The 27,536-nt window shown below is 37.6% G+C and overlaps 1 protein-coding gene across 1 annotated transcript in view; it reads left to right on the plus strand.

Annotated features, from left to right (window-relative positions):
• LOC138176033 (membrane-associated guanylate kinase, WW and PDZ domain-containing protein 2-like) overlaps positions 1-27,536 on the plus strand; it is a 1,726,709-nt gene that overhangs the window by 1,435,595 nt on the left and 263,578 nt on the right. Inside the window, exon 10 of the mRNA XM_069106765.1 lies at positions 952-1,587. Within this exon, the coding sequence (XP_068962866.1) occupies positions 952-1,587 (636 nt within the window). The remainder of the gene's footprint in view (positions 1-951; positions 1,588-27,536) is intronic.

The following is a 27,536-nucleotide window of genomic DNA, read 5'->3' on the forward strand; positions in this document are numbered from 1 at the left end:
TGGGATTTAAAAAAATTTAATCACTCTATTTTAATAAAATTGATTTACTTTATAATCCTGTGTATTTCACACATTTGAAAACATCATATGAGAAGGTTTTACCAGAGTGCCAAATGGGTCCACAGTACAATAATGGTTTAGAACTCCTACTCTAATGCTCACCTTCTTTAGTAAAAGGCATTTCTAATCAGAAGCTTCCTACACCATTAAAAACATCAATACAATCCCTGTTCCTATTCATATAACCTTTGCTACATACATACCTGCAGTGTTTAATTAAAAGAGATAACTCAAAAAATCATACTATTACATAAATTTTGAAAAGTGACACATGGGAGATGTTTATCTAAGGTCCCAAGGCCAATATATTGCAGAGTTGAAACAAAAATGCTTGATTCTTTTTCTTTCCCTGGACTTTATTGTGCCAAGTGCAACCCAGAAAAGAAATTTATGCGAAATCTCCTGGAAAAAGAAAAAGCCTGATTCTTAAAAGGTTTGTTTGGCATGTTTATCCAGGTAACTGTTACACACTGTCACCTACCAACTAAAATACCATGAACTGAACTTGCAAAGAATTTGGAAATTCTCATAAGTGGATTGCACATAATGATGAGTAAAAAGCACAGAAAAGTGAAGAGTTTTTACATTCAGAGGTTCGCTGCCTTGAACCTTTTTCTTTTTAAATATGAAATTGTTGCTGAACTTCAAGCCTAAACACAAAGCACTTATTCTGCATTCAATTATTACATTTGTTGACAGACCAATTGCAACCCTGAGTTTTCCCAGTGAATTTAAATATTATTCTCATTGATTTACTTGCAGGTTACTGGGGTACAAAGAACTGGGGTACAAAGAAATGCCTTGATTAGTCTCATAAAAAATTCCATTCCTTTATGTCAACATTAATTGACTTTATCTCATGGTGTCAATCTTTTCTCTCTTTTTTTGTAGGTGATGTCATTGTCTATATTAATGAAGTTTGTGTCCTTGGACATACTCATGCAGATGTAGTCAAACTTTTCCAGTCTGTTCCTATTGGTCAAAGTGTCAACCTGGTGTTATGTCGTGGGTACCCTTTGCCCTTTGATCCTGAAGATCCTGTTAACAACATGGTGCCACCTCTTGCAGTAATGGAGAGACCCCCTGTAGTGGTCAATGGAAGACATAACTATGAAACTTATTTGGAATACATTTCTAGGACCTCCCAATCTGTTCCAGATGTAACAGATCGACCTCCTCATTCTTTGCACTCCATCCCAGCTGATGGTCAGCTTGATGGCACATTCCCGCCTCCCATTCACGATGACAATGTGTCGATGGCTTCTTCAGGAGCTACACAAGCTGAACTCATGACCTTAACCATTGTGAAAGGTGCCCAGGGCTTTGGCTTCACGATTGCAGACAGTCCTACGGGACAAAGGGTGAAGCAAATTCTAGACATTCAGGGATGTCCTGGCTTATGTGAAGGTGACCTCATCATTGAGATCAACCAACAGAATGTACAGAACCTGAGCCATACAGAAGTCGTGGATATATTGAAGGAGTGTCCCATTGGAAGCGAGACGTCTCTGGTCATCCATCGAGGAGGTAAGTCTAAAATACCGGAATATGATTGTGGAAGGCAGCAAAGTATCAGCCCTGTTCTGGAGTGAGGGGGTAATGTAGAGAAAGTGGTATCTGTATCTGTGAATTGTGATGAAAATATATTTTACAGAGGGGAATACATACAGATGAAGGCCAGAAGTGATGTTCAGAGATACCAGATGGCAAAAGAGAGAAAATGGTAAAAAGTTGAATTTGGGGGGATTTTTCTCTAGGTTGAAAGTTATTTTGGATTAGGTAGACTTTTGTGGAATGACTTGGCCTGGGAACCTCCCTATCATATGAGATAATGTTTCTATAAAAAATACATTCAGTCTAAACTTGGCATGCCAGAAACACACGTACCCCGATTGAAACCTTGGCAACAATAGAGGTAGTAACAGAGTCTGCCTTCCCCCATCCAATGGAGCAAGGGTGAAGTAAAGGCAGGGGCCATATATGATGAAGAACAGAGGCAGGATCCTGAACTGAGGAGCAAAATAAGGATTAGGGAAGGGAGAAGATGTAAAGGGTTGGGCAGGGGATATTGGGATTGAGGATTAAAGGATAAGGAAGATTTCTAGGCTCTTAGGGCAGAGAAGGAGGAATCAGAGCTTTGGAGCCTGGGTGAGGAGTGGCAAGATTTTTCCTCCCTCTCTTTTCCTTCTCAGTAGTGACTAAATATAGCTGGTAAGACAGCAAGATTTGACTAGCTTCCCTCCTCCTTCACTGCTCCTGATGATTGGAACGGGAGAGGAGTGGGAGACACAAAGGAAAGGCTGGTAGAAGAGGTATCTTAGTGACTTTCCTTCACACCTACTAACAAATGCACTGAGGGTGGGTGGAGGGGTAAGGACAAATAAGGGACACTGGTAAATCAAGGACAGCTCATACACAGCATTAAAGTAAATGGAATTCATGAAGTCAGAATTTGCACAGCAAAGGCAGTTCCACATATACGCAAAATGCCCAAAGCAGCTCAAGACTGCAGGCCTAGAGAAAAATGTAATTAACCAACCCTCGTCCAGAAACTGCGCTCAGATCAGAGCTCAAAGCTTTCAGTGACCTTGGCTATCACCAGAGCCATAACTGGGCTTGAGTACCTGGATATGTGTGCTAATGCACAGAGAGGAGAGGCAGTGTTTCTTCCCCATGGTAGTCCTCAGGCTTTGTAGAAGACTTCCGCTCATGGTGGTATCTCAGTCTATCACCTTTCCCAGGGCTTTATTGCGCCTTCCCCCAGAAGCCATCTCTTCAGATCATCTCTGCCTCCCTTCCTTTTCCTTCATCTATCAGAGATTAAAGAATTATGGATCATTGACCATTCTATGAGAACAGATTAGATCCTCTGGTTGATGGGCCAGGACACATTCGTGTGGTAATCGGGAAGAGGCTTTGTGAGCATCACTATTAGATTTTGATGCAGTATAACTGTTCCTGCTCTACCCCAGAGTGGCTGGGTATCTATTAGTCAACATCAAGGAAGGATCTAGAGTAGAGACTTGATCTGGGAGCCTTTTGCCCCATTCCCAGTCTTTTCCAGAAAGTTATTGGGGATGGGAAACTGATGCCACAGCTATAATGCTTGGTGAGGATCTTGCACACTAAGGAGCCTTCCCATATAGTTTTGGGGATGCTTGTTTCTGTATCTGGTCTCTAGCTAAGAAACATAGATACTGGCAAGTACTGGTTAGTATGTCTTGTCTTCATGCTTCTGGAACTGCAAATGTCCATGTACTAAAGAAAGCACTGCATTCTGTCTGTCTTTTGAAAATAGGAAAGAATTGATGGAATGATCTGAACTGTTGACATCGTGAGAGGTATTAGCTAGTAAGGATGACATCACCTGGCTCAGTTAAGGTTCTCATCTGAGAGCATAGTTCTAAGTTTCCTTTGTAAAGGAAAGACACCTAGAGAAGAAGATAATACCTTTTCTGGATGTAGTCCTCATATGAAATCCTAATGAAGTTAAAGATATCAAAGCCACATGGTGACATGGGTTCTAGGCATGACTGAGCTATGTGGGTAGAGTGATGGCCTTGAAATCAGAAAGACTAGAGTGCTATGTCTGCAATTAGCAGTGTCTGGAACACAGTAGGCACTTGTTAAAATGCTCGTTGATTGATTTGATCCTATCTCAGATACTTAATTAGCTGAGTCAACCTCAGGGCCTTACTTTCCTCATTTGTAAAGTCAGAATAATAAAAGCACCTCGGGTTTGTTGAGAGTATCAAAGAGGAAAATATGCAGTGTTTTGCAAACTCTAAAACACACTATACAAATATAAATATGTAGATAAATGTTAGCTATTACTATTTTTCACTTAAAACATTTTGGGCCTCAGTTTCTTTACCTATAAAATGAAGAGGTTAAACTAAATAATCCCTAAGGTCCCCTCCAGATGTAAAATTCCATTCTATCAAATGAAGTTCAGTTAAGTTAAAAGTACCTGGATATGACCTTCTTTTGCTATTTTATGCAAATACTATATAATTCTCTCTGTAAGTTTTGCCCCCTGAAGCAGGTGCTAACATTGTTGATTTTTTTTTTTTTGGTCTGAAAATTGAGCAAGATCTCCTCAGCCTTGATGAGAAGCACTGTACGGTGGAAGTTCTGTGTACCTATGCTAAGGAGGGAAATAAATTTTGAAAGGCAACAATTTTGTATTCAACCTTCTTAAGGGCTTATTGCAAAATACCACCAAGAACATTCCAATAAAACCTCACATAGCATCTTTTAATTTCTCCCATTGCTAGCTTAATGCACTAAAACAGATGTTGTTTACTAATCAGTTCTATAGATGAATATCCAGTGCCTCTTTGTAAAGATCAAATGTGAAAATCTCTAATTATATTGGAATCGCTTCCTATAATTGAAGAATATGACAAGACATGACTTTGCTATCCAGAAATTAGGCATCAGTATAAACAGATCTCTGCTTTGGAGTTTTTTTCATATATGAAGAAAAGTGTCCAATTGATGTCTTTTGCAAGGGATGAAATATGAGAGAGAAATGATTACAGTGAAATCCATCCTAATTACAGTTTAACTTTCAATATCATCTGATTTTTATTGTTGCTGATGTCATTCACACTGATTTTCCCATAACTTGTAGTCATTTCTTAGAAATTTTCAAAAAGCATTTCCATTGTTTGCCTTGAAACAAACCCAGAAGAGTAGACTAAGATTGCTGTTCAGGCTATTGTTAATAGTGAGGACCTTCTTTAGGTGATCTTTGAGATCAGTTGTTGTTTAAAGTTACTCAACTTTAGGCATCTTGGTTAGGATGAATCCTAAGATTTTGCTACATAGTTCAAAGGTGGACAATTTTATCTGGCTAGCAAGTAACAGAGACAGAATTCTAAATGAGGTTTTCTAACTCTTAAGTCCAGGATTCTTTCATCTACACTGTGGTAGATTAATTCGGAATCAGAGGATCTTGGAGAATGGTGAAAAGGGGGCTGGGCCAAAGTCACAAGGTAACAGGTAGTGTTATTCTCCCTGAGCTTACTAGAGAAATGCCACTTTTTATTAAATAGATCAGGCATCAGAAGGGGAATATTTTTGCCAGAGTGGCAATCTGAAAGGAGACTTGCTTCTATTGAGGTAGTATTATCATCTGCTCTAACCTAAAGATCCTTTCATTTGGGGTCAAGAGAACACAATATATTCTCAAAGTTTTCCCAGGGCTAGCATACAAGTATCTTCTTGTCAAATTCATCTTTCACAGGAGCAGAATTGAGATGAGAAGGGAAGGGGTGTGGATGAACAATATATGTTGACCCTCGGCCCTAATACCACCCCTACTTCTGGGTACCTTCTAGTGGGCAGAGGAAAGTCTTAGTTCAGCAGTGGTATTGGCACCAAAAGACTTCACTAATACAGGCCATGAATTTTGGCAGCTCCTAGACCTATCTGGTAGAAAGCAAAATTTAGTTATCTTTATGATTAATAGTATTGCACCAGAGGTATAGTTCAGATTTGGTTGTTACTCTCTCTATCTTTATATTGACTTCTCAAAGTGAGCCCCAAAACAAAGCCTCAAATCAGGGTTTATATAGCTTTCTCCTGGCTCAGAGAATGTAACAACCTTCTGGACCCACTGGCCAATCAAAAAGTATGTACTGAAAAACAGGCCTCCCACCCCAGGCTCCAGGTACACTTTAGCCTAGGGGCAGGGAAGATCTTTAAATTTGCATTTCCATTACAGAAGTTTCCAGTGACAAGCCACACAGCTCTCACCTTAGTCCTGTCCTTTCTAAATTTTTTATCAGTGACTTGGATGCAGACCTAATCAATTCTTATCAAATCTGAAGATGACACAAAGCTGAAAATGATAGCTAGTATGTTGGATGACCAATTCAGGATTCTAAAACATTTCAGCAGATTAAAATGATAGAAGAATCTTTGAAAAATGAAGTTTAATAGGAATAAATGTAAAGACTTATGCTTTTTATAAAATAAATGTATAAGTAAAAAATGGAGGAAGATATGGTCCATAAGAAAATGAGAAGGCCTTATTTCATTTTAAGCTCAGTTGAGTCAACATTATGGTCCAACTGCCAAAAATGCTTAATGTAATCTCTAAATGCATTAATAGAAGTTTCCAGTTCAAGAGAAGTAATATTATTGTTCCACACTGTCTAGACTATATCTGAGGTACTGGAGAACCAGATTTTCAGAGGAATATTGGTATACTGGATTGAATTCAGAGAAGAGCAAAAAGGATGTTAAGGGTCCTTGAAACTACCTCATATGATTGAAATTTGAAAGAACTAAAAATGTTTAGCCTAAATAAAACACTTCTGGGTGATATAGGCAGTTAGATTTCATAGTGAATGAAGCACTGGGCTTGCAATTTTGAAGACCTGAGTTTGTCCTATCCCAGTTCATTATTAGCTCTTTAATTCTGGGTTAAGTCACTCAACCTCTCTCAAATTCAGTCTCCTCATCTATAAAATGAAGATAATAATAGCACCTATCTCACAGGGTTGTTTTAAGAGTTGTAGGAGATAATATACATAAATTGCTTTGCAAACCTTAAAGTGCTAAATAAATACCAGTGATGGTGGTGATGATGATAATGGTGATGATGATGATGATGATGATGATGATGATGATGATGACGACGACAATGATGGTGGTGGTGGTGGTGATAATAGCTGTCAATATACTAAAGGGTTATCAGGAAGTAATTTCAGAGAACAGGACCAGTAATAATAGATAGAAGTATAGGAAGACAGATTTCAGCTCAATATAAGAATTTCCTAAGTTAGCATCATTCAAAAATACAATGGGCAGTTCTCCTAGGCAATGGTTACTGGCAGTGTTCATGCAGTGAACCAGTAAGGACATGTCAGGCATGTTGTAGAGATGATTCCTGCTCTGAGTATTAGGTTGGAAGAGGTCCCTTTTAATTCTAAAATTATATGATACGTCAAAGCAGGAGTTCTTAATATTAATATGAGCTTATTTTTAATAGTTAATATTTTAAACATTTTGATAGTTGTATTTCAATATAACCAATTCCCTTTGTAATCCTATGCATTTTATTTCATGTATTTAAAAATATTACTCTAAGAAGCGATCCATAGGCATCATGAGACTGACAAAATAATCTGTGACATGAAAAAAGTCAAAAAACTCTATTTTAAATCCCAAGAAAACAATATATACAATAACTGCAACAATGTAAACAGAAAGAACACCCCCCCCAAAAAAAATCAAAATTGAATGTTGCTTTTTATATATAAGAAGCATGGCTTAAAGGGAGAGATAAAAGACACTTACACCCCTTTCAGAGATGGGCGGTTCACAAATGTTGTAAATTGTACTTTTTTGATATGTTGGTCAGTTATGGTGATTTTTCCCCTTTTTGGCTCAAAAATACTATTTGTTATATGGGCTAGATTTCTGGAAGGGAGAAATATGGGAGGAAACTATGATGATGGGGGAAAAGCATCATTAAAAACTTATTTTTAAAAAGAACCCCTATTTTAGACCCTTTCTTGACCTTTCCCAAGATAATAAATGGCTGAACCTGTGAATAATTGCCTTGTGAAGGAAACAATAAGAATAAAGGATTAAAATAAGGGTATAATAATGCTCTGTAAACTGGAGAATAAAATTCAAAATTGACCAGAGGGAAATAAAATAAGAAAAAGGATGAAGCTATGAAAAACTTCTTGGGAAAGAGCATAAAAAATAATGTTACTTAAACTTTGTTTGGACCAAGAGGGAATTAATTGATCAATTAACCAACAAGCATTTAGTAAGCATATGCTGAGCAATATGATAAAGCACTGGAAATGACCATGATAAAAGTCCCTGCCCTCAAGGAACTTGCATTCTACTATATATATTTATTTATTTGTCTTTTTGAAGGGGGAAGGCAAGGCAATTGAGGTTAAGTGACTTGCCCAAGGTCACACAACCAGAAATGTTGTGTCTGAGGCCGGATTTAAACTTAGGTCCTCCTGACTCCAGGGCCAGTGCTCTGTAGCACCTAGCTGCCCCATGGAACTTGCATTCTAATGGAAGGATTTTTCCCACGCACTTAAGTCTTCAGGGAAAGAAAAGTTTTAAGAAAGAGAAATACATGAAAACAAAGAAAAGTATAAGTAACGTTCAGACATTTAGGATAAAGAAGATACACAGAAGTAGGGGGAAGAACTTGAGGATATAGGTTAGCATCAAAATATCCAAAACTAATTGCACCAGCAGATTACTGATTTAAAAGATGATTGGAAATAAATGATGTAAAATATAAGCCTCACAGTCATTATGTTCAAAGGCATAAGAGGAAGACCAGGGTCATAGTGCAATGCCATAGCCAAAAGGAAGGTAGAAATTTCCAAGGAGGAAATGGTCATAATGTGAAAGGCTTCATTGAGGTCTAGGAGAAAGAAGACCAAGAAACAGCCTTTGGCTTTGGTGTTAGGATGTCACTGATAACTGTACAAAGTAAAGTCCGATTACAGTGGGGGAGGAAATTAAATTGATGATGATCAAAATGAAGACAACAAATATAGGTTACTCTTTCAAGATAGTTGGTGGCAAAAGGAATGAAAGAGATGAGGTAGTAACTCCATCGTGTAACAGCACTGAGGGAGAGCAGTGGTGATCTGAGATTGTTTGTAGAGTAGGAGAAAGAAAGGAACCACTGGAGAGGGATGGAGATAAATGATGAAGCAGGTTATTGGAAGCAAAGGATTAAGTCCAAAAAAAGTTATTAATATGACTTAGTTTTTCAGTTCATTGATTCATTGATGTAAATGGAAGCATGATTTCTGTTGGCAATGTCAAGACAGTTTCAGACTTGTACCTAAATAATAAGAATTGCATTCATCTGAATCTACTCTGAGTTTCTGCATAGACTTAAGAAATTACTTCATTCTCCTTTTTATTACTGCCTCTTCTTTATCCTTTTTAAAGATTAATTTAGATGTTTTAGTTAGGGTGTTTTTTAAATTTCCCTGAGTCTCAGTTTCCTAATCTGTCAAAAAGGGGATATAATAATAATGCCTACCTCTCAGGAGTGTTAGGAAGATCCAATAAGGTAACATATGTAAAAACACTGTAAAACCTTTAAAACTACATCAACAGTAGATGTTTTTGCTATCATAATGAACAAATGTCCTTTTTTGTTATTATCTACATCATTGAAACATTACTCCTTGCAAGAATCTCCAAGAAGAAGGTCCTTCATAAGAACTGGAAGAGGTTTGTCTTAAAGAAGTAGGTCAAATTCAATTTAGTGGAATGCTGTGACCCTCTGTGGTGTGCAGTCATCCATATAACTTTCTATTATTTAGCATAATTGGGAGTCCTCACTTAATCACATATTTTGGTTAAAAAAACAAACTAGGTTTACAAATTTGTTGTTTCAGTCAAAAACACCTGTCAACATTATACATTATGCTTGGTATACAGAAGTGATGAAATACTTATTAATGTATTGATTGGTAATTGTATCTGTCTCATAAAGAAAAATAAGTAAACATTACCAACTTCTGAGATTTACCACAATGCAAAGAATGCCTAAAAATAAAATGCTGTTAAAATAGTTTGGAGGCAGCTAGGTGGTGCAATGGTTAGAGTCACTGGGTCTGAAATCAGGAAGAGCTGAGTTCAAATCCAACCTCAGACTTTTATTACCTTTGTGAACCACAGTAAGTCACTGTATAACCCCTTTCTCACTTTCTTCAACTATAAAATAGGGACAATAGTAACACCTTCCTCTCAAAGTTGTTATGAAGATCAAAGAAGATAATTTTTGTAAAGTGCCTAGCTCAGTGCCTGGGACATTAAAGGTACCCAATAAATGCTAGCTATAATTATAATTATTATTGTTATTTTTAATGTAATCTGCGGTAGATGATTCAGAAGGCCCTTCATGAACTTGGAACTCCTGAGGTCATTACTACAAAAATTTTCTTTATGCTTGTTATTTCATTTCAGTCGTGTCAGGTTCTTTGTGACCCCGTTTGGGGTTTTCTTGGCAAAGATGCTAGAGTAAGTTTGCCATTTCCTGCTTCAGCTCACTTCACCAATGAGAAAACTGAGGCAAATAGGGTTAAGTGACTTGCCTAGGGTCACAGAGCTAGTAAATGTCTGAGGCCAGATTTGAACTCAGGAAGATGAATCATCTTGACTCCAGGCTGGCAATCTAGTCACTGTTCCCCTCTAGCTGCTCTTTATGCTAGAAACATACAAAAGTGTCAAGTAACAAAAATGCTCATTGATAGAATGCCAACAATAGGGCAAGGAAAAGGAAAGCAAAAATAAAGTTGTGGAAAAACAAAAGAATACTCCATGAGCAGAGAAATCACAAAGACAGGTCAAGTAATGTATCCCATTCCCCCTGAAGCATTAAGGATGTTTTTCAGGCACTCGTTTTTACTCCTTTTCTTGCCTTATAATTTTAAGCAAAATGTTAGTAATTGTTCTGTTCCCTTTGATAACATTGAGTCACAATTTTGCGGTTTTGCCAGAGAAAATGAATTGGAGGAGGGAGGGTTGGGGTGGAGCACACATGTGCTTTCTATAAACAAGCTTTGCCTACCCCTTTCCTGCCACTAAATTAACAGCTTATATTTACCATCTGACCTTTAAATCATTTTTTATCTCATTAATAATAGCTCCCATTCCTCTAGCACTTTGCAGTTTGCACACGGTAGTTGTACTTTCTTCAGTAATGAGTGTGTGTCGCAACGCCCATAGCTCTGTATAAAGTAGGATGAAGTTGACTGCATTTTTTTTTCAAATTAGAAAATATGAAGCTATAGACTTATGGAACATAAATTTCTACCAAAAAGGAGGAAGATAAATAATAGCAGCTATTAGGCCATATTAATGGCATGCATGTTAATTGCCCTAAATTTGAAAAGGAATACATTATGTTTTTGCTGCACCCCACTACTTCATATCATTTCACAGTGTGGTGCTTTTATGGGGAACTTCACAGTGCCACAAATAAATCATTTTTACATTTTCAGATTTCTTTTTTTTGCAGGGGAGGGGGAAGCAGCTTAAACTAGGATGCCATCGCCGTGCATCGCCATGAAAATTCCTTCTATTGATACAGATGCACAGCTTTTCCTTTCCTTTATAGAGACTTGGCTGGGACACTGAAAAATTAAGTGATTTGCCTCTGATCACTTAATGGGTTTATATTAGAAGTGAGAATTGCACCAGGAGTTTCCTAATCCCAAATCTTGCTTTCTATTCTCTATGCTTCACTGACTCTTACATGCTTAGAAAAGAGGAATCTAAAAAATGAAGAAAGAAAAAAAAAGAAAAGAGGAGTCTAGTGATAATTTTAGAGTGCTTTGGTTACCTTACATATATATGTATGTGTATGTGTATATAGATGCAGATACTAGTATGTATTTATGTGTGTATATTTTTTTCCTCCTCCAAAAAAAGTAAGCTCTTTGAGGAGAGATATTTATTTTTATTCAATGGCACATAGCAAATACTTCATAAATATTTTATAGATTGACTTCTTTAACTAAAAATCTGGAATACTGTTTAATAATGACAATTCACATGTTTCTAGTGCACCACAGCTTACAAAGGGCTTGCCCCATAGCAGTCCTATTAGGAAGACAGGTGGTAGGTACATGACATTTGGAAAGAAGACTGGACATGGAGTCAGGAAGACTTGAGTTCAAATCCTGCCTCAGAGTCTTATTGGCTGCATGACTCTGGACTAGTCATTTAAACTGTCTCAAGCTCAGTTTCCTCATTTGTAAAATGGGGATGATAATAGCATCTTCCCCCCATGGGGATTGTTTTAAGGTAAAGTGAGAAAATATATCTAAAGCATTTTGTAACTTTGAAGTACCATATAAATGCTAGCTATTGTTATTGTTGTTATAAGTATTATTTGCTCTATAATACCTATGGGGAAAATGAGGCTTTGAAAGATCAAATGATTTTCCCAGAGTCACATAACTAGTAAGTAATGTGGTCTAGATTCAGACTAAGGTCTCCTAATTGTAAATCTGCTATTTTTTTCTACCATGTGTTTTCTCCTTTAAAGAAAGTAGACTCAGGAGAAGCTTTCACTAAATGGCCACTGCCTGACATTGAATGTTATGTTTTACCTTGATGTAAAGAGAGCTAGGGAAAATGTTTGGAAGTTTCTGTAATACATATTTTGTTCCTTTGTAAGGAAGGATTTTTAAGCAATGAGTGATGTGTAGAGTGGGCAGGCACAGTGGATAGAGTGTTAGGCTTGGAGTCAGGAAGACTCATCTTCCTGAGTTCAAATCTGGCCTCAGACACTTACTAGCTAGGTGACCCTGGACAACATTTAACCCTGTCTGCCTCAATTTCCTCATATGTAAAATGAACTGGAGAAGGAAATGGCAAACCTCTCTAGTATCTTTGCCAAGAAAGCCAAGAAATGGGTCCATAAGATTCAGACATGATTGAAAATGAGTGAACAACAATAAAGCTGTCCAGAAGGCTGCCTGAAGAGATAGTAAGTTCACCATCACTAAGAGTCTTCAAGCAGAGACCGAATAATTAGTTGTTAGGAATGTTGTAAGAGAGATTAGAGCTGTAAGTGAGGATTGAATTTGTTTCCTTTCATCTCTGAGGATCTGTGGTTCTTTGAAAGCCTTATGGTGGTTAATAGAAATTTCACATCTATAATATCATATTTCTTGTAAATCTAATGTGTTAACTTACCAAACTTAGCTTCTGATTATTATTACTGCTTGTATTGCAGACTATCCTATATTTTGTCTAAGAATTGTACACCTACAGTCATGAACCCATCAGCTACTAGGTCATTCATATAGCTGAACTTCACTATCTCCTAAAAGCATATTTAGATAGAAGCTCCTAAGCTGGAATTTCCTTAGGACATGGCTTTTAACAATACGGTATCTTAAAAACTCACTCTGACATCTCTCCTGATTCTATATAGCCAGAGTTTTGGTCTTGTGTTATTTTTACATGACAAAATTGAAAAGTATCTACTAACTAAAGAAGGTTGGGCAGGTCCCAGGAGGATTAATAATACATTTCTACTTCACTCTAGCTAATTGACCCCAGCAATAAATACAAATACAGCTCTTCTAGTGTAAGATCCTTTCTGGGATGCCTCCTCAACTCAGCACTCTTATGTTTGCAGGTCAGAATAGCCTCTCGTCCTGAAACTATAGCTGATAATCCCCCACTGCTGAGCTCCCACTTCATAGTCAGCCAGTGAACACAATTAACTCAGAGCAAAAACATTTATTAAGATGGTGTTATAATGCCATCAGCTACAAAATATACACCACCACCACCACCCCATCCTAAGGTGGTTATACCTCAGATCTTTGGGAAGAGTGGACACAAACTTTGAGCACAGTGGTATGTAGGTAGGGAGCACACATCCAAGACAATTCATGCTGCATGTACCATGGGAAGTCAGTGTCCTTTTCCTCCTCATGGACTCCTCATGCTACCTACTGCTCCCTGGGTGAAACATTTCTGCTGAGCAGATTGCTCACCTGGGATCTCAGTTTTCTTTCTTCTCCACAAGAGTTCTCTCTGAACTCTTGATTGCCAGATCTAATACTGTTGAATTCCTCTGTATGTAGGATTTTTACTTGCTTCACAATCTTTGGCTTGTTGCTTAGCCTGATGTGGTTTCTAGAACCTGCCAAGAAATGAACTGAAGTTCACTCTAACTTACTTTGTTAGCATCTTTAAGTGAATGATTAAGTCTCTATCTGACCAAAACCCTAACTTAATTCCAGCTCCACTCCCACCCTACTGCCACTCTCACCAAAGGGACCCAAATCATCTTTGTTAGCACTTATTGAACAGCATAGAAATCCATATTTTAAAATTAGAACCAAGGATCATTCACTTAAATTAAAATGCTACATCATTTTAAATGTCATTAGAATGTGCCCCATACATATGTTCCAGTATAAATTCCAACTCACAGAAAAAACATGTAAAAAATGAAATGAGAAAATCACTGAATCATAGATTTAGAGCTAGATGGTACCTTAGTAGTCATTCCTAGCTTCTGATTTTTCAGATGAGGTAATTGAGGCCCATGGAGGAAATGACATGCCCAAAGTCATGTAGTTAGAACTTAGGTCCCCCAATTACAAATTCACTGGGCCATGCTGTCTTTTTAAGTTTCTTTTTTTTTTCTTTTTGGAGGGGGGAACGCAGGCGGTTGGGGTTAAGTGACTTGCGCAAGGTCACACAGCTAGTTTTTGTGTTAAGTGTCTGAGGCCAGATTTATCTCAGGTCTTCCTGACTCCAGGGCTGGTGCTCTATTCACTGCACCACCTAGCCGCCCCTTAAGTTTCTTTTTTAAGGACTTATAAATATGTATCAATCTAAGAGAAACAAAATAGAGGACTGTATATAAAACCACACACTTCTGTTATATTGTTGTTGTTTTTTTAAGCAGTCGGGGTTAAGTAACTTGCTCAAGGTACACGGCCAGTTATTGCTGGGTGTGGTGCTGAGTATCTGAGCCCGGATTTGACCCCGGTCATCCCGACACTGGAGCCAGTGCTCTTACTTGCTGAGCCATCTGGCTGCCCCTAAGCAATTAGGGTTAAGTAACTTGCTCAAGGTTACACGGCCAGGTGTTTCTGGGTGGGTGCTAAGTGTCTGAGCCCGGGATTCGATCTCCAGGTCATTCCAACACTGGAACCGGTGCTCTTACTCACTGTGCTACCTGGCCACCCCGTGTTATATTGTTTTAAGTGCATATTAAATTTAACAAAGTAGTGACAAAATCTCCCTGTTTGTGATCCCTTGATTTTTGTTTTGTTCTTTGTTGTTGTTGTTTTTTTAATGTTTAATTGATACTCCTTTTTCTTTGCTTGGCTTCTCTATCACTAGCCATTAATCCCATTAATCCATTAATGGGGAGCAATACCCTCATAAAAATAATTCTTCAGTCATTTTTCAATCATGTCAGATTATTTGTGACTCTCATTTTGGGTTTTCTTGGCAGATACTACAGGGGTTTGCCATTTTCTTCTCCAACTCATTTTAAAGAAGAGGAAATTGAGACAAACAGGGTTAAGTGACCCGCCCAGGGTCACATAGCTAGCTAGTTAGTATCTGAGGGCAGCTTTGAACTTAAGAAATTAAGTCTTCCTGACTCAGGGCCCAGTACCCTATGCGCTATGCAACTTAGCTGCCAAAAGTAATTATAGTCAAGCAAAATAAAGCGACCTATTGTTCATGTCTGAAAATGTTGATCCTGTTCTATATCTCTACTCCACCACTTCTCTACCAGGAAGAAAGAGGCATATAGCATGCTTCATCATTCTTTTTTTTTTGAGGGGGGAAGGCAAGGCAGTTGAGGCTAAGTGACTTGCTCAAGGTCACACAGCTAGTAAGTGTTAAGTGTCTGAGACCAGATTTGAACTCAGGTCCTCCTGATTTCAGAGCTGGTGCTCTATTCACTGTGCCACCTAGCTGCCCCCATCATTCTTCTTAAGTCATAATTGGTCACTGTACTTATTAGAGTTCAGAAGCCTTTTGAAGTTGTTTTCTTATATTAATTGTGTAAATTGTTTTCCTGGTTCTGCTCATTTTACTCTGCATTGGTTCATGCAAGTCTTCTCAAGTCTCTCTGAATCTCTCATATTTGTCATTTCTAATGATCCAATAATATTCTATTGCATGTATACACCCTGGTTTGTTTAGCAGTTCCCAGGTGGATAAGCATCTACTTTGTTTCCCACACTTTGTCACAATGAAAATTGTTGCTGTGAGTATTTTTTGTAACCGTGGGTCCTTTCTGTCTGTTATTAACCTCATTGGGGACACACTTCTAGCAGTGGTGTCATTGTACCAGAGGGTATGTGCAGCTTAGTGACTTCATGGATATAGCACCCAATTGTTTTCCATAATGCTTTGACTGATTTAGATCTCTCTCAGTACTACATGAGTATGCCAGTCTTCCCAAAGCCACTCCAATAATTATTATTTTTATCTTTGCCAGTATAACAGGTGTGACATTGGACATCAGATTTATTTTCATTTGTATTTTTCTTGTTATTAGTCTTTCACATGATTTTTTTTTAATGACTTTGATAGCTGAAGGAAAATAGGAGTTTCCATGGCCATTAACATATGTTTCTCATTCTCCTGTTTTTCAAAAGTCAAAGCAAGCAGAGCTCCCTTATTAAGAAAGCCAACACCAAGGGATTATCACCCTACATGTTTATGTAGACATATTAGAAGTATTTTAATACAAATAATTCTTTGGTAAAATATCAACAAGTCTTTTAGCACCTTATTTCTAAATGGGAAAAAACAATCTGAATTACGAGATTATGTTACACTTAAATGCCTGATAATGTGTCAGTAAAATCCATGTTGCCTTTGATTCTGGGATTGGCTGTTCAACTAAAGAAATAAGTCAAAGATGACTGTTTTCACTTGTGATCCCTACTTTGTTCTGTCCTTTTAAAAATCAAAATTTGATCCTCAGCATGTTAATCATTTCTTTGAAAAGTCATAATTAATCCACTGAAGTAGAGATAATATATATTATAGATCAGGGCTTCTTAACCATTTCTGTGTAGTGGATCCTATTTGCAGTCTGGTGAAGGCTATGAACTCAGAATAATGTTTTTAAATGCAGAAAATAAAGTAGGTAGGATCACAAAGGAAATTGAAATGCAGTTTTCAAAAAATTTAAAAAACAAAATAACTCTTGGGCCCCTGGTGACCCTCTTCTAGATTAAACTAATCTGTTTTACTCTATATCCTTGAGAAAATAATATGATAATAAGTATTGCTATTCACTATATATGCCAGTTTTAACTCAGTAACAAAAATAATAGATGGCTAGCTATTAAGCTTATTTTCACTCTTGACTCTGGTTAGAGTAGAAAATAGCTCTAGAGTCAAGAATGAAAACACATAAGTCCATTTCCCTTTATGAAATCTATTTAAAAGCACAGATTTTTTGAATCCAGACAAATGTATTTTTTTCATTAATTTAAAATTTATTTGGTGCCTATCATGTGTGGAGAAATTTTCTATGAATTAATTAGCTACTTACGTCATAGGTTCTCAAAGTGGGTGATACCACCCCCTGGGGGGCACTGGAATGATCCAGGCAGAGTGGTAGTAACCTCAGGTATAATTGGGAGATGTTGAATAAAAATAGGGGGGCAGTGGAAGCATAAGGAAAGAAGAGAAAATAAGAAAATTTTGAAAAACCATTCATTCATATTTTATCTGTTGTATAACAGAGTTAAAGTCATAGTGATTACATTATATTCCAAAGAAGCACACAAAATGCAAGTTATAACCTATCTGTGGTCAAGTCTGCCAACAGGTTTTAACAAGTAAGTGTTGACAGCAAGTGTGTGGCACATTTTCGGGAAGTCCAGCATGCATCAGCCAAGAATATGTGGAATACAATATATTACTGTTGTCAAAGAGTATTTTTAAAAAAAATTATTCGTAGTTTTTTTCAATTATCAAGCATTTATTTTTTACCCATTTTCACCAATACCACCTCCCAGTTGGAAAAAAGAAAAGAAAAGAAAAAAAAATAAACCACTTGTAACAAATAGACATAGTCAAAGAAACAAATTCTTTCACCAGATAATGACTTGTTTATAATATGATACTGTGTGGTTACATGACATAATATTGCATCATCAGAATTTAAATGAAGGAAAAAATCACAAATTTACAATAAATTATTAAATTTAAGATGCATCTATTTTTTCTTAAATGACACAAACTTCTAAAAAGAAAAACCAGTTAAAAGGTTAAAGAAAGTAGATTTCCAGGGGGATGCTGTGTAATTTTTTTAAAGGGAGTAATAGGCCAAATACTTTTGGAAGTCTTTGACCTAATTTTATAAATATATACAGTGATTTCATATATGATATAACCATAAATTAACTGGACACCAGAATTCTAGGTATTTACAAAAATCACAGAATTTCAGACTTGCAAAAAAACTCAGATAGTCATCTAGTTCAACCTAGATCTAAGAAGGAATCCCTCTACAACATCCCAATCATCCAGCTTCTACTTAAAATTCTCAAGTGAAGGAAATAGTACTTCTTCCTAAGGCAGCTCATTCCACTTTTGGAAATCTACTTTTTATCACTTTCTTTTCTCATCTTCCACTTTTCTCTGTTTCACCATATGAGATCAACCAAAAAAGTCACTTTCATTTGAAAGCCTTTGAAGATAACTTTAAGGTCTCTCACCTAGTCTCCTAAACTCCCATATGTATTTCTCTTCTTCTGTCTAAATATCCCCAAATCCTTCAACTGATGCTTCTACGGTATGGTCTTCACTCTTCCCCCATCTTGGTTTTCCTCATCTAAAGGGGCTCCAATTTGTCAACATGGCTTCTAGAATGCAGTACTGACGACTGAACACAGTATTCCAGATGGAGTCTGGAAAGGACTGTCTTCTTCCATGTCTGGAACAGCCTGCCTCTCTTAATGTAGCCTGTGGTCCCATCCCTTATCATCATTGGTTTATTTTGAACTTCCAGTCTGCTGAAATGTCCAGATATTGTTCTCCTACATGTACCTTCCCTAATTTTAATCTACAAAGTGATCACTTAAAAACCCCCTATAGTATTGTACTTGTATCCTAAATAAATTTCACATAATTCTATTATGTAGTTTATTTTTATATTTATTTTATTTTATTTCTATTATGTAGCTTATTTTTTAGCTTGTAAAGTGATCCTTTCTGATCCTGACTCTGTTATTATGCCTTTTAGTTTTATGTCATTCATAAGATTTCCAATCTTGCCATCTATGCTTTCACCTAAGTCATTGATAAAAATTATATATAGCAAAAGTCAGATGCCTGTGATACTCCACCAGAGACCAAGTTAATATCAAACAGGTAGTGGCTACATTTCAGAGTCTGTCATTGTCCCAACTCAGACTCTACCTAAATATAATATCACATAGCCTATATTTCTCCAACTTGACCATACAAATCATATGAGAAACTTTGTCAGATTTGGAATATATGCTTTTACAGTGGAATGGAGAACCGGGACTATTTTGATTTTTATATTGCCAACAGGCTCGTGGTACTTGCACAGAGTAAGTACATAATAAAAGCTTATTGAATGAATTAATGGATAGCTTTTCCCCCACTTGACAGATGAGGAAAGTGCATATGAAGAAAGTTACATAACTTTGCATCCTTAGGCACATACTAAATGTCTGAAGCAAGATTCAAACTTGGGTTTTCTTGACTCCTGTTTCAGCCATATTATCTCTCATGAATGAATAAAATTCTTTGCTGAAATCTCTCAGCATCCTCCTGACCTACTAGCTAAATGAGCTAACAAGTAAAAACCCTTTTCAAAACTTAGAGCATTATCTAAATGCTAGTAATTGGCAGTATTAGCCTAGTTGCTTGGTCAATAAAGGAAAAGAGATTAGTTTTATGTGGTCTGTTCTTAAAGAGGGCATTCTGGCTGATAAACCAGTATTTGAAACATGCCCCTAGTATTTCCAGGAATCAAAGGCAAGCTAACTAGTTTATATTTAGTGGAATCTTCCATTTAAAAAAATCAGGACATAGCTCTCCCCTAGACTTGGAATATTTCTCCCATTCTCCAAATCAACCCTAGCAGTTAGAGTTGATATGAAGAACAGCTAATGAGTCTATTGAGTTATGTCTCTGTCCACTGATTAGCCTCAAGCTGAGGTGTGTGATGTTGGACAAATTATTCTCTAACCCTCAGTCTCCTTATCTGTTTAAAAAAAAAAGGAAGAAATTTACCTTGTTGATTCTCTAAAGTCCCTTAGACTAAGAGTCTATATTTATATCTATATTTACAGAAAGTGAGGGCAGTTAGGTGGCACAGTGGATAGAGTGCTGGGCCTAGAGTCAGGAAGACCTGAGTTCAAATGTGGCCTCACTTACTAGCTGTGTGACTCTGGGCAAGTCATTTTTTTCCCATTTGCCTCAGTTTGTTTACCTATAAAATGAACTAGAGAAAGAAATGGCAAACCATTCCAGTAACTTTGCCAAGAAAACCCCAAATAGGGTCATAAAGAGTAGGACACGACTAAAACAACTGAACAAACAAGAAGGTGAGTGAAGAAAGCAACTATGGAATAAGTAAATTCACAGTTAGCAAGTTGGAGGCAGGCCCTGCCAGTCACCTTCTCTTTGCCTCTCTATTGATGTAAATAGTACCCCCAGAGGCCCCAAAAATGCAGAGAAGTTCTCCCCTAGGGATCTTTTTGTTGTGCAGTTAATTAAGGGGGAAAGTGGGGAACCTGGATATTAGAAATCCTTTCTGCTATTTTTTTTCTTGAGCATCTAGATTATAAAATCAATCTTTGAAAAAGATAGACAATCACTACTGTAGTAACTAGATTATTACTCCTCCTGCTACTGCTGCTACCAGGTAGCACCTATGAAACACTCTAAGATTTGCAAAACACATTTGTTATCTCATTTGATTCCAGTCAAGCATTTAAATTGATTTTCCCTAAAAAGTTGTTCAGACAGAGCTGACTTACTATCCTCAGGCTAAAAACCCTAGTAAAGGCAACTTTTAAAATTTCCTATCCAGCTATTGCCAACTGTTCAAACAATTGCTTCCATCCATGGGAATGAAATTCATGTTTAAAAAAAGATGAGAATTGGTGCTTGTCACCACTGCCCTCTAAAGATGGGAAACATTTTCATTCTTAGGCTATAAAAATTATATTCTCTCACTCCCTTCCTTTCAATCCCCGCCTCCCTTTCCCCCCCATCCTGTGTCTGGAAGTATTTTACAATGCAAAACACATTTAGAAGCATCTCTCTCTACACCTACAGACCTTACCTCTCCAATTAAAAATAACTAAAACAGTTGCTCTTTTCAGACATGTGGAAGAAATTAATTTCATGACTGTGGAGCATAAATGCAAAAGGTTAAGCTTTCTTTGAAGAAGTAAAAAAAAAAACTATAATTTCTGTTAAAACTCTGTTACATTTTGTTTCATGGTTTAATTTTTTTAAGTGGTTTGTTTGATTTTTTTTTCAGAACAGAAGGAGGGAAGACAGGGGCCCTGCTAGAGAAGGGAAGTTTTGCCCCCTTTTAAGAAATCTCTGACAGGAAGCTGCAGAGGATTAGCAGAAGCTTCATTTTTCAATGAAGCTGAAAAAGCTTTCACCTTGACTGAGAAATGGGTCTTAACATAGTCATGCTATGGACAAAAGGACTTTGCATTGTCTGTTGTGTGAAGTCAGATTCTCCCACAGAGGACAAGAAAGAGCTGAGGATTTAGGACAACAGACCACATATTGCCACTGGGGAGGAGGAATTAAAAAGCCCCCTCTCCCTATTTCCATCTTCATCTCTAAGGGCTGTAAGCCAAGAGGTCTGTCCCACACTGGCTGGTGGATTAATCTCCAAGACTAGTATCTCATAGGTGACAGTGGCTCATGGTCTTCCCCCAAGATTTCAACTTCATCATCCCCTATGGCTAGTTTTTAGTCAGGGTGAGAGAACCCCTTATCTTTTTTTAGCACCACGTTATAGTTTGTTTCAGATCAACTAAACTATCATTTTTAGACTCTGCCATTAGAGGACAGCTCCCTATGGTAATAGACCACTCAGAAAGAGATTATTTTGAAATAGATTATTATTTACAATTATATACTACTTTCCCTTATGGCACAAGCCAGTGCCATGAGTCAAGTGGATATCTCTCTAGCTTCTTTTTCTGGTAGGGTCACATACACCACACCAAATTCAGGTTGCCTCCCAACATAGTAATAATTAAGCCAGATATTCTTTTCTTTTCCAGGATTATGCCATAATTATCTAGGAACTTGCAAGTCACTCCTACATATCTATAAGTTTCTTTTTTTATTTATTTTATTTTTAATTTAAGGAATTAAACAAGTATTTCCATAAGATAGAATAATTTTAAAAATTAGATTGCACATAAAACTGCAAATCTAATATGTACATCTTGCTATTCCTTTTAAATATATAATAAAATTATCATGTAAATTTCTTTTTTCCTTTTTTTTTTCTTTCCTCCCCTTACCTCCACCCTAGAAAAGGCTATAATGACAAAAATAGGTGTGTGTGTGTTTAATTATTCTTTATATACTTCTATTTATAGGTTCTTTTTCTGGATGCAGGTATCATCTTTCCTCATATGCCTTTAATTTGGATATTTATAATATTCAGAATGATTTCTTCACTCAGTCATTCTTGAAACAGGATTGCTGGTACTGTATACGATGTTCTCGGTTCTGCTCATTTCACTCTTCATTATTTCCTGCAAGTGTTTACACGTTTTTCTAAGATCACTGAGTTCATATATCTGTAAGTTTTGGCCTTTCATGTACTGGGCATATTTTTGTATGATAGATGAATATGCAGACAGAGTCAGAGAGGACCCATTCAGGTAACAGTCTCTCTCCAGGAACTTTTATACCCCTTTTCTGCCCAGATGGGCCACCGCATAGGATTATAGATTTAATGACGTCGAGGACCTTTAAAGTTATCTCATCCGGACCTCTCATTTTATAGCTAAAGAAACTGAGGTCCAAAGAAGTTAAAAGACTTGCCCAAGTTTATAGATAATAAATCACAAAGTTAGGATTTGAACTTAGATCCAGTGACTCCAAATGTAATACTTTTTCCATTGCAGCCCACTGCCTTCCGTTATTTCAGATACCCCTCTGCTCACAACCCCCCTTTACCCCCGACAAAGTCATTGTTCCTTTCAGGAGTTTGTTTCTGAAACAGTGCATTAGCTAGATGGGGTTACAGAAGGATTTCAGGAACACCTTGTGCCTGACTTTCCTGTATTATTTTTCTATTTAAGAAAAGAAAGTACTTCATTTGGAATTGCTGTGTCCTCAGCTTTACAGATTCTTTCATTTGGTGCATAAACACGGAGGGATTGCATCTCTGTTTACGCTTCACCCTCCTGTGCATTACATTTAATGAGGATTGCCAGCTTCTTTCCACTCCCACAAATACATTTCTTTCTTCCTGAGTTATAGCTAAATAGTGATTTGCTACTTCCTAATGGTACTTGAATTGTGTGCTTTGGGAAACTCACTCAGAAATCCTGGGCTTAAAATTCTTTGCATGTAAGAAGGTTCTAAGAAGGTGATTTAAAGCAGGGAGGTTAGTTCAATTGATAAATAATAGAAAATTTGCATTTGCGTGGTGAGATTTTTCTCAGCAGAGCACTTTGTTAATGTCTATGGAGGGGGAAAAATCAATACAGTTTTTCTAAAGCTTGAAAGTAGCTTATGGTAAATAGTTCTTTGGAGATTAGTTAGCAACCCAGTAAAAACTTTTCAGATGAGTTAGTTACCATTCTAACAGAATTTTAATTCTTAGACTTTTGAATTGTGGTAGTGGATGGTTGTGAAAAGGCCTATGGGTTTAGGATCTCCATTTGAGAGGGGGTAGTTTCTTATGATCAAGCTATTTCTGGAGATCTATTGGGAGGAGGGAGGTTTTCTCATTAACCAATGGCAGAATATCGAGTTAGAAGTTTAAATCCCAACTCTGAGACTTACTGTTACCTCTCTCAGCCTCAGCTTCCTTTTATAAGATATTTTTTAGATAAAAATGAGACTAGGTCCCCTATAAGATTCCTTCAAGAAAGACCATGGGGGTGAAGAGTAGAGGGAAGGAAAATAAATTCTTTATTAATGATTATTTATTATATGCTAGGCACTGTGCTAATCTTTAGTAATACAAATACACAGAACAAAAATAGTCCATGACCTCAAGGAGTTTATATTCTAATAAGGGAAGATAATACCTAAAGTGGTGCTATTAAAGGGGGGGGTGTACAAAGCAGGGAGGGTGCTGGGTGATGAAAAGACTATAGGGAAGTGTCAGGGAGTCTTGGGTCTTGGCAAGACAAGACAAAAACTCACTGATCAAAACCAGGGGACTCTAGCCAAAGTCAAGCTTGCAGAGGGATAGAGATGGTGGGAGAAGAAAAAATGAGGCACCCCCTTTAAATTTGTGGTCTTTGATTCTAACCCTCACTGTGCCTTCTAGTGACTAAGAAATTAATGTTTAGAAAAATTATTTAATATTCTCCAACAAAATAATATAAAGTTAGAGGGAGAGGCAGGCATAGGAAACATATTCTACTAACTGGCGGTGGCAAAAGTAAGGAGTTCAGGTGGGGTTGGAAGTATTGTGTTTAAAAATGACTTGGCTAGAGGAGGACTTATATTAAGAAGTACTGAGAGTTAAGGTTGGGTTGCTGTTCACTCATTTTAGTCATATTCTACTCCTCGTGACCCCATTTGGGGGTTTTCTTGGCAAAGCTACTAGAGTGGTTTGACATTTCTTTCTCCAGCTCATTTGACAGATAAGGAAACAGAGACAAAGAGGGTTAAATGACTTACCCAGGCTCATACAGTTAGTAAGTGTCTGGGGTCAGACTTGAACTCAGGAAAATTAGTCTTCCCAACTCCAGGCCCAGCACTCTGTTCACTGACCGCCATTAAGGTTGGGTAGGGATAAATTCTATCAGGCCATGAATGATCAACCGGCAGACAAGTTTAGTCTTGAGCTTGTATTATATGCCTAATTGTAGTTTCTTTAGCAGGGAAGTAAAGGGAACAAATCAGAAGATTAGGGAGATCACTCCAGCAAATTACTCCCTCACATAATGTATGGGATGTGGAAACCAATAACTGAGTAATCTTCCTTTATGTTTATTTTTTTTTAATTTTATACACACAGCAACCCAATGGACTTGGTAAGGAAAGTATAATAATAGCCATTTTTCATGGCAGGAAACCAAAGCCCAAAAGGTCAAGTGACTTCTTTAAGTTCACACAGCTAGGAGGTGACAGAGTCATGCTTCAAACCTAGATTATCTGACCCAAATCTAGTGCTTTCTCCACTACACCACGCCCCTTCTTTATTCAAGATGCTTTTTTAGTCATTTGTCATGTCTTTTTTGAAGCATGCAAGAATGAATATTTCGTTTTTCAGATCTTATGAAAGTGTGTGTTCAGAGATCCTTCCACTAAATGGGCCTTTAGAGATTTCTTTCTCCTTTCTTGTTAATCATGTCTTTTTATTTTTATCATTATCAAGGTGTCAGAGGAAACAGTCTGTGGGATAGGGAGACCATTTTTTTGTATTGTTCCATCATTTTCCAGTTATGTCCAACTCTTTGTGACCCCATTTGGGGTTTTCTTGGCAAAGATACTAGAGTGGTTTGCCATCTCCTTCTCCGGCTCATTTTGCAGATAAGGAAACTGAAACAAAGAGGGTTAAATGATTTGCCCAGGGTCACACAGCTAGGAAGTGTTTGGGGCCACATTTGAACTCAGGAAGATGAGTCTTCCTGATTCCAGATGCAACACACTATCTACTGCACCAATCGAGCTATCCCTGAGATGCCATTGCTGTCCCCAGCGAACTACAGAAGGGCTCTGAAGATGTTGTTAGCCCACCAATAAAAGAAGAGCTAGCCTAGGCTTCTGAGCCAGCTTTCCCTGACTAGCTCTTATTCAGGTCAACAAACATTTATTAAGTTCTTGCCATGTATAAGGCATTTTGCTAGGGAATACGCAGAAAAATGTTTATCCCTGACTTCAAGGTTTATATTCTGATGAAGAGAAATTATATGGACACAGATAAGTATAATGCAAAGTGATTTAGAGAGAAGAAAACTTAAGCAAATGGGAGGATCTAGGAAAGTTTAAAAAGGGATAATATACCTGATTTGAGCCATGATGAATTGAGAAAAAGCAATCAGAAGAATTCTGAAGTGTGGCCAGAGAAGGGAGTACATTGTAAGCATGGGGAAGACTTGCGATGCCCAGAGGTTATCATGGTCTAGTTTGTCTGGACCATGGAATTCAATAAAGGGAGCAATATGAAATAAAAAAGCTGGTGAGAGGGAGGATAGGCAATTATCCCAGCCTACCATGTAGTAGATTCCCTATTTTGGCAAATTATTCTTGCTAATTAGATGTTAAGCTCCATTGTTTCCATACCACTGAAGCACTGAAAGTACTCTGAGTGCCCTTTAAATTTGATGCCTGGGGGAAAAGCCCTGTTCAACCCTCCCTAGTTATATTCTGGGACTTTATAAAGAGATTTGAAAGTCATCTATAAAATGAACAAATGAACTCATGGAAGCAAAGGAGATTCATAAGTGAGAAAATACAGAAAAAGAAGACAAGAGGACCCAAGATAGAGCCATAGCAGGCACTGGCTATTAAGAAAGGAGATAAATGATAATCCAGCAAATAAGACAAAGGAGCAATCAGGCAAACAGGTTCCCCATCAGAGAGCAGGGTCATAGAAACAAGGATAAGTACTAGGAGCAAAGAGGGTCCGATACTGTCAGAAAGGTCAAGAAGAAAGGACTGAGAAACCAACATCAGAGTTACCAGTTGTAGCAGCAAGCACCCCAGCATCCCCAGGGTGGCTGCCAACACAGGTTCTTAGATCTGCTTTTCTACAGGAAAGCAACTCAAAATGGGTTAACAAGCTTACTTTAATCAATCAAACATAAATCATTTACCTCATTCAGGGGGAAAAGGTCAGCACCCCAAACTTCAGAGTATACAGACAGAAGTTACAAGACAGAGAAACAGATCACGCAGACAGGCTTCCAAACTGTCCAACCATTACATCCATACCAAATCACAGTTACCAGAGAGGGAAGCATCAACATCTGGGTTTTCAAAGATGGGGGGCTCTCAATGGCTGCCCAGAGTTTCATCTGGTCAAATCACACAGCACTTCTCAAAGTGAGACCCCAAAGCAAAGCCTCACATCAGTGATTTATATAACCTTTTCCTGGCTCAATGAATGTAACACTTGACCTCTTGACCCACTGCCCAATCACACAGCATCAAGGTGTGGGCATTCCTGAACACGAAGCCTCCTGCCACAGGCTCTATATGACCACATTCAGCCTATTAGGGGGCAGAGTATATTTTCAAATCAAGGAAGGTTCTCAGAGTCTCTTAAGCCTATCAAAGGGCCTAGGGGCAGGGAAGATCTTTAAATTGAAGTGAAGTGAAGAGAATATTGACCACTTTTGAGACCATATTACTTCCATGTTCAAGAATCTTCACTTTGACTCCTATAGTAAGAACTAAACTCATCAGTTTGGACTTTAAGATCTTTACATTCTAACTCCAGACCTACCTTTCCAAATTTATCTCATGCTCTATATTCTGGCCAAACTGGTCTACTTAATATAAGTCCCCTAATTTCAACATCCCATGTCCTGCCTCATTGACTTGGCAGAGGTTGTCTTGCATGCCTGGAATGAGGACACTCCTCCCTCCACTTCTTAGACTCTTGAATTTATACCAAGGCTCAATCTGAGTGCTATCTCTTCCAGGGATCCTTTCCTACTCCCACTTTTTCCTCCTCTTTCTCAAATTATCTTGTAAATGTGATTAGAATATAAGCTCTTTGAAGCTACAGACTG

The sequence above is a fragment of the Petaurus breviceps genome, unplaced genomic scaffold, assembly GCF_028583685.1.
Source record: "Petaurus breviceps papuanus isolate PSGF00001 unplaced genomic scaffold, PetGlider_PUasm1.0 80, whole genome shotgun sequence".
NCBI classification, from domain to species: Eukaryota; Metazoa; Chordata; class Mammalia; order Diprotodontia; family Petauridae; genus Petaurus; species Petaurus breviceps.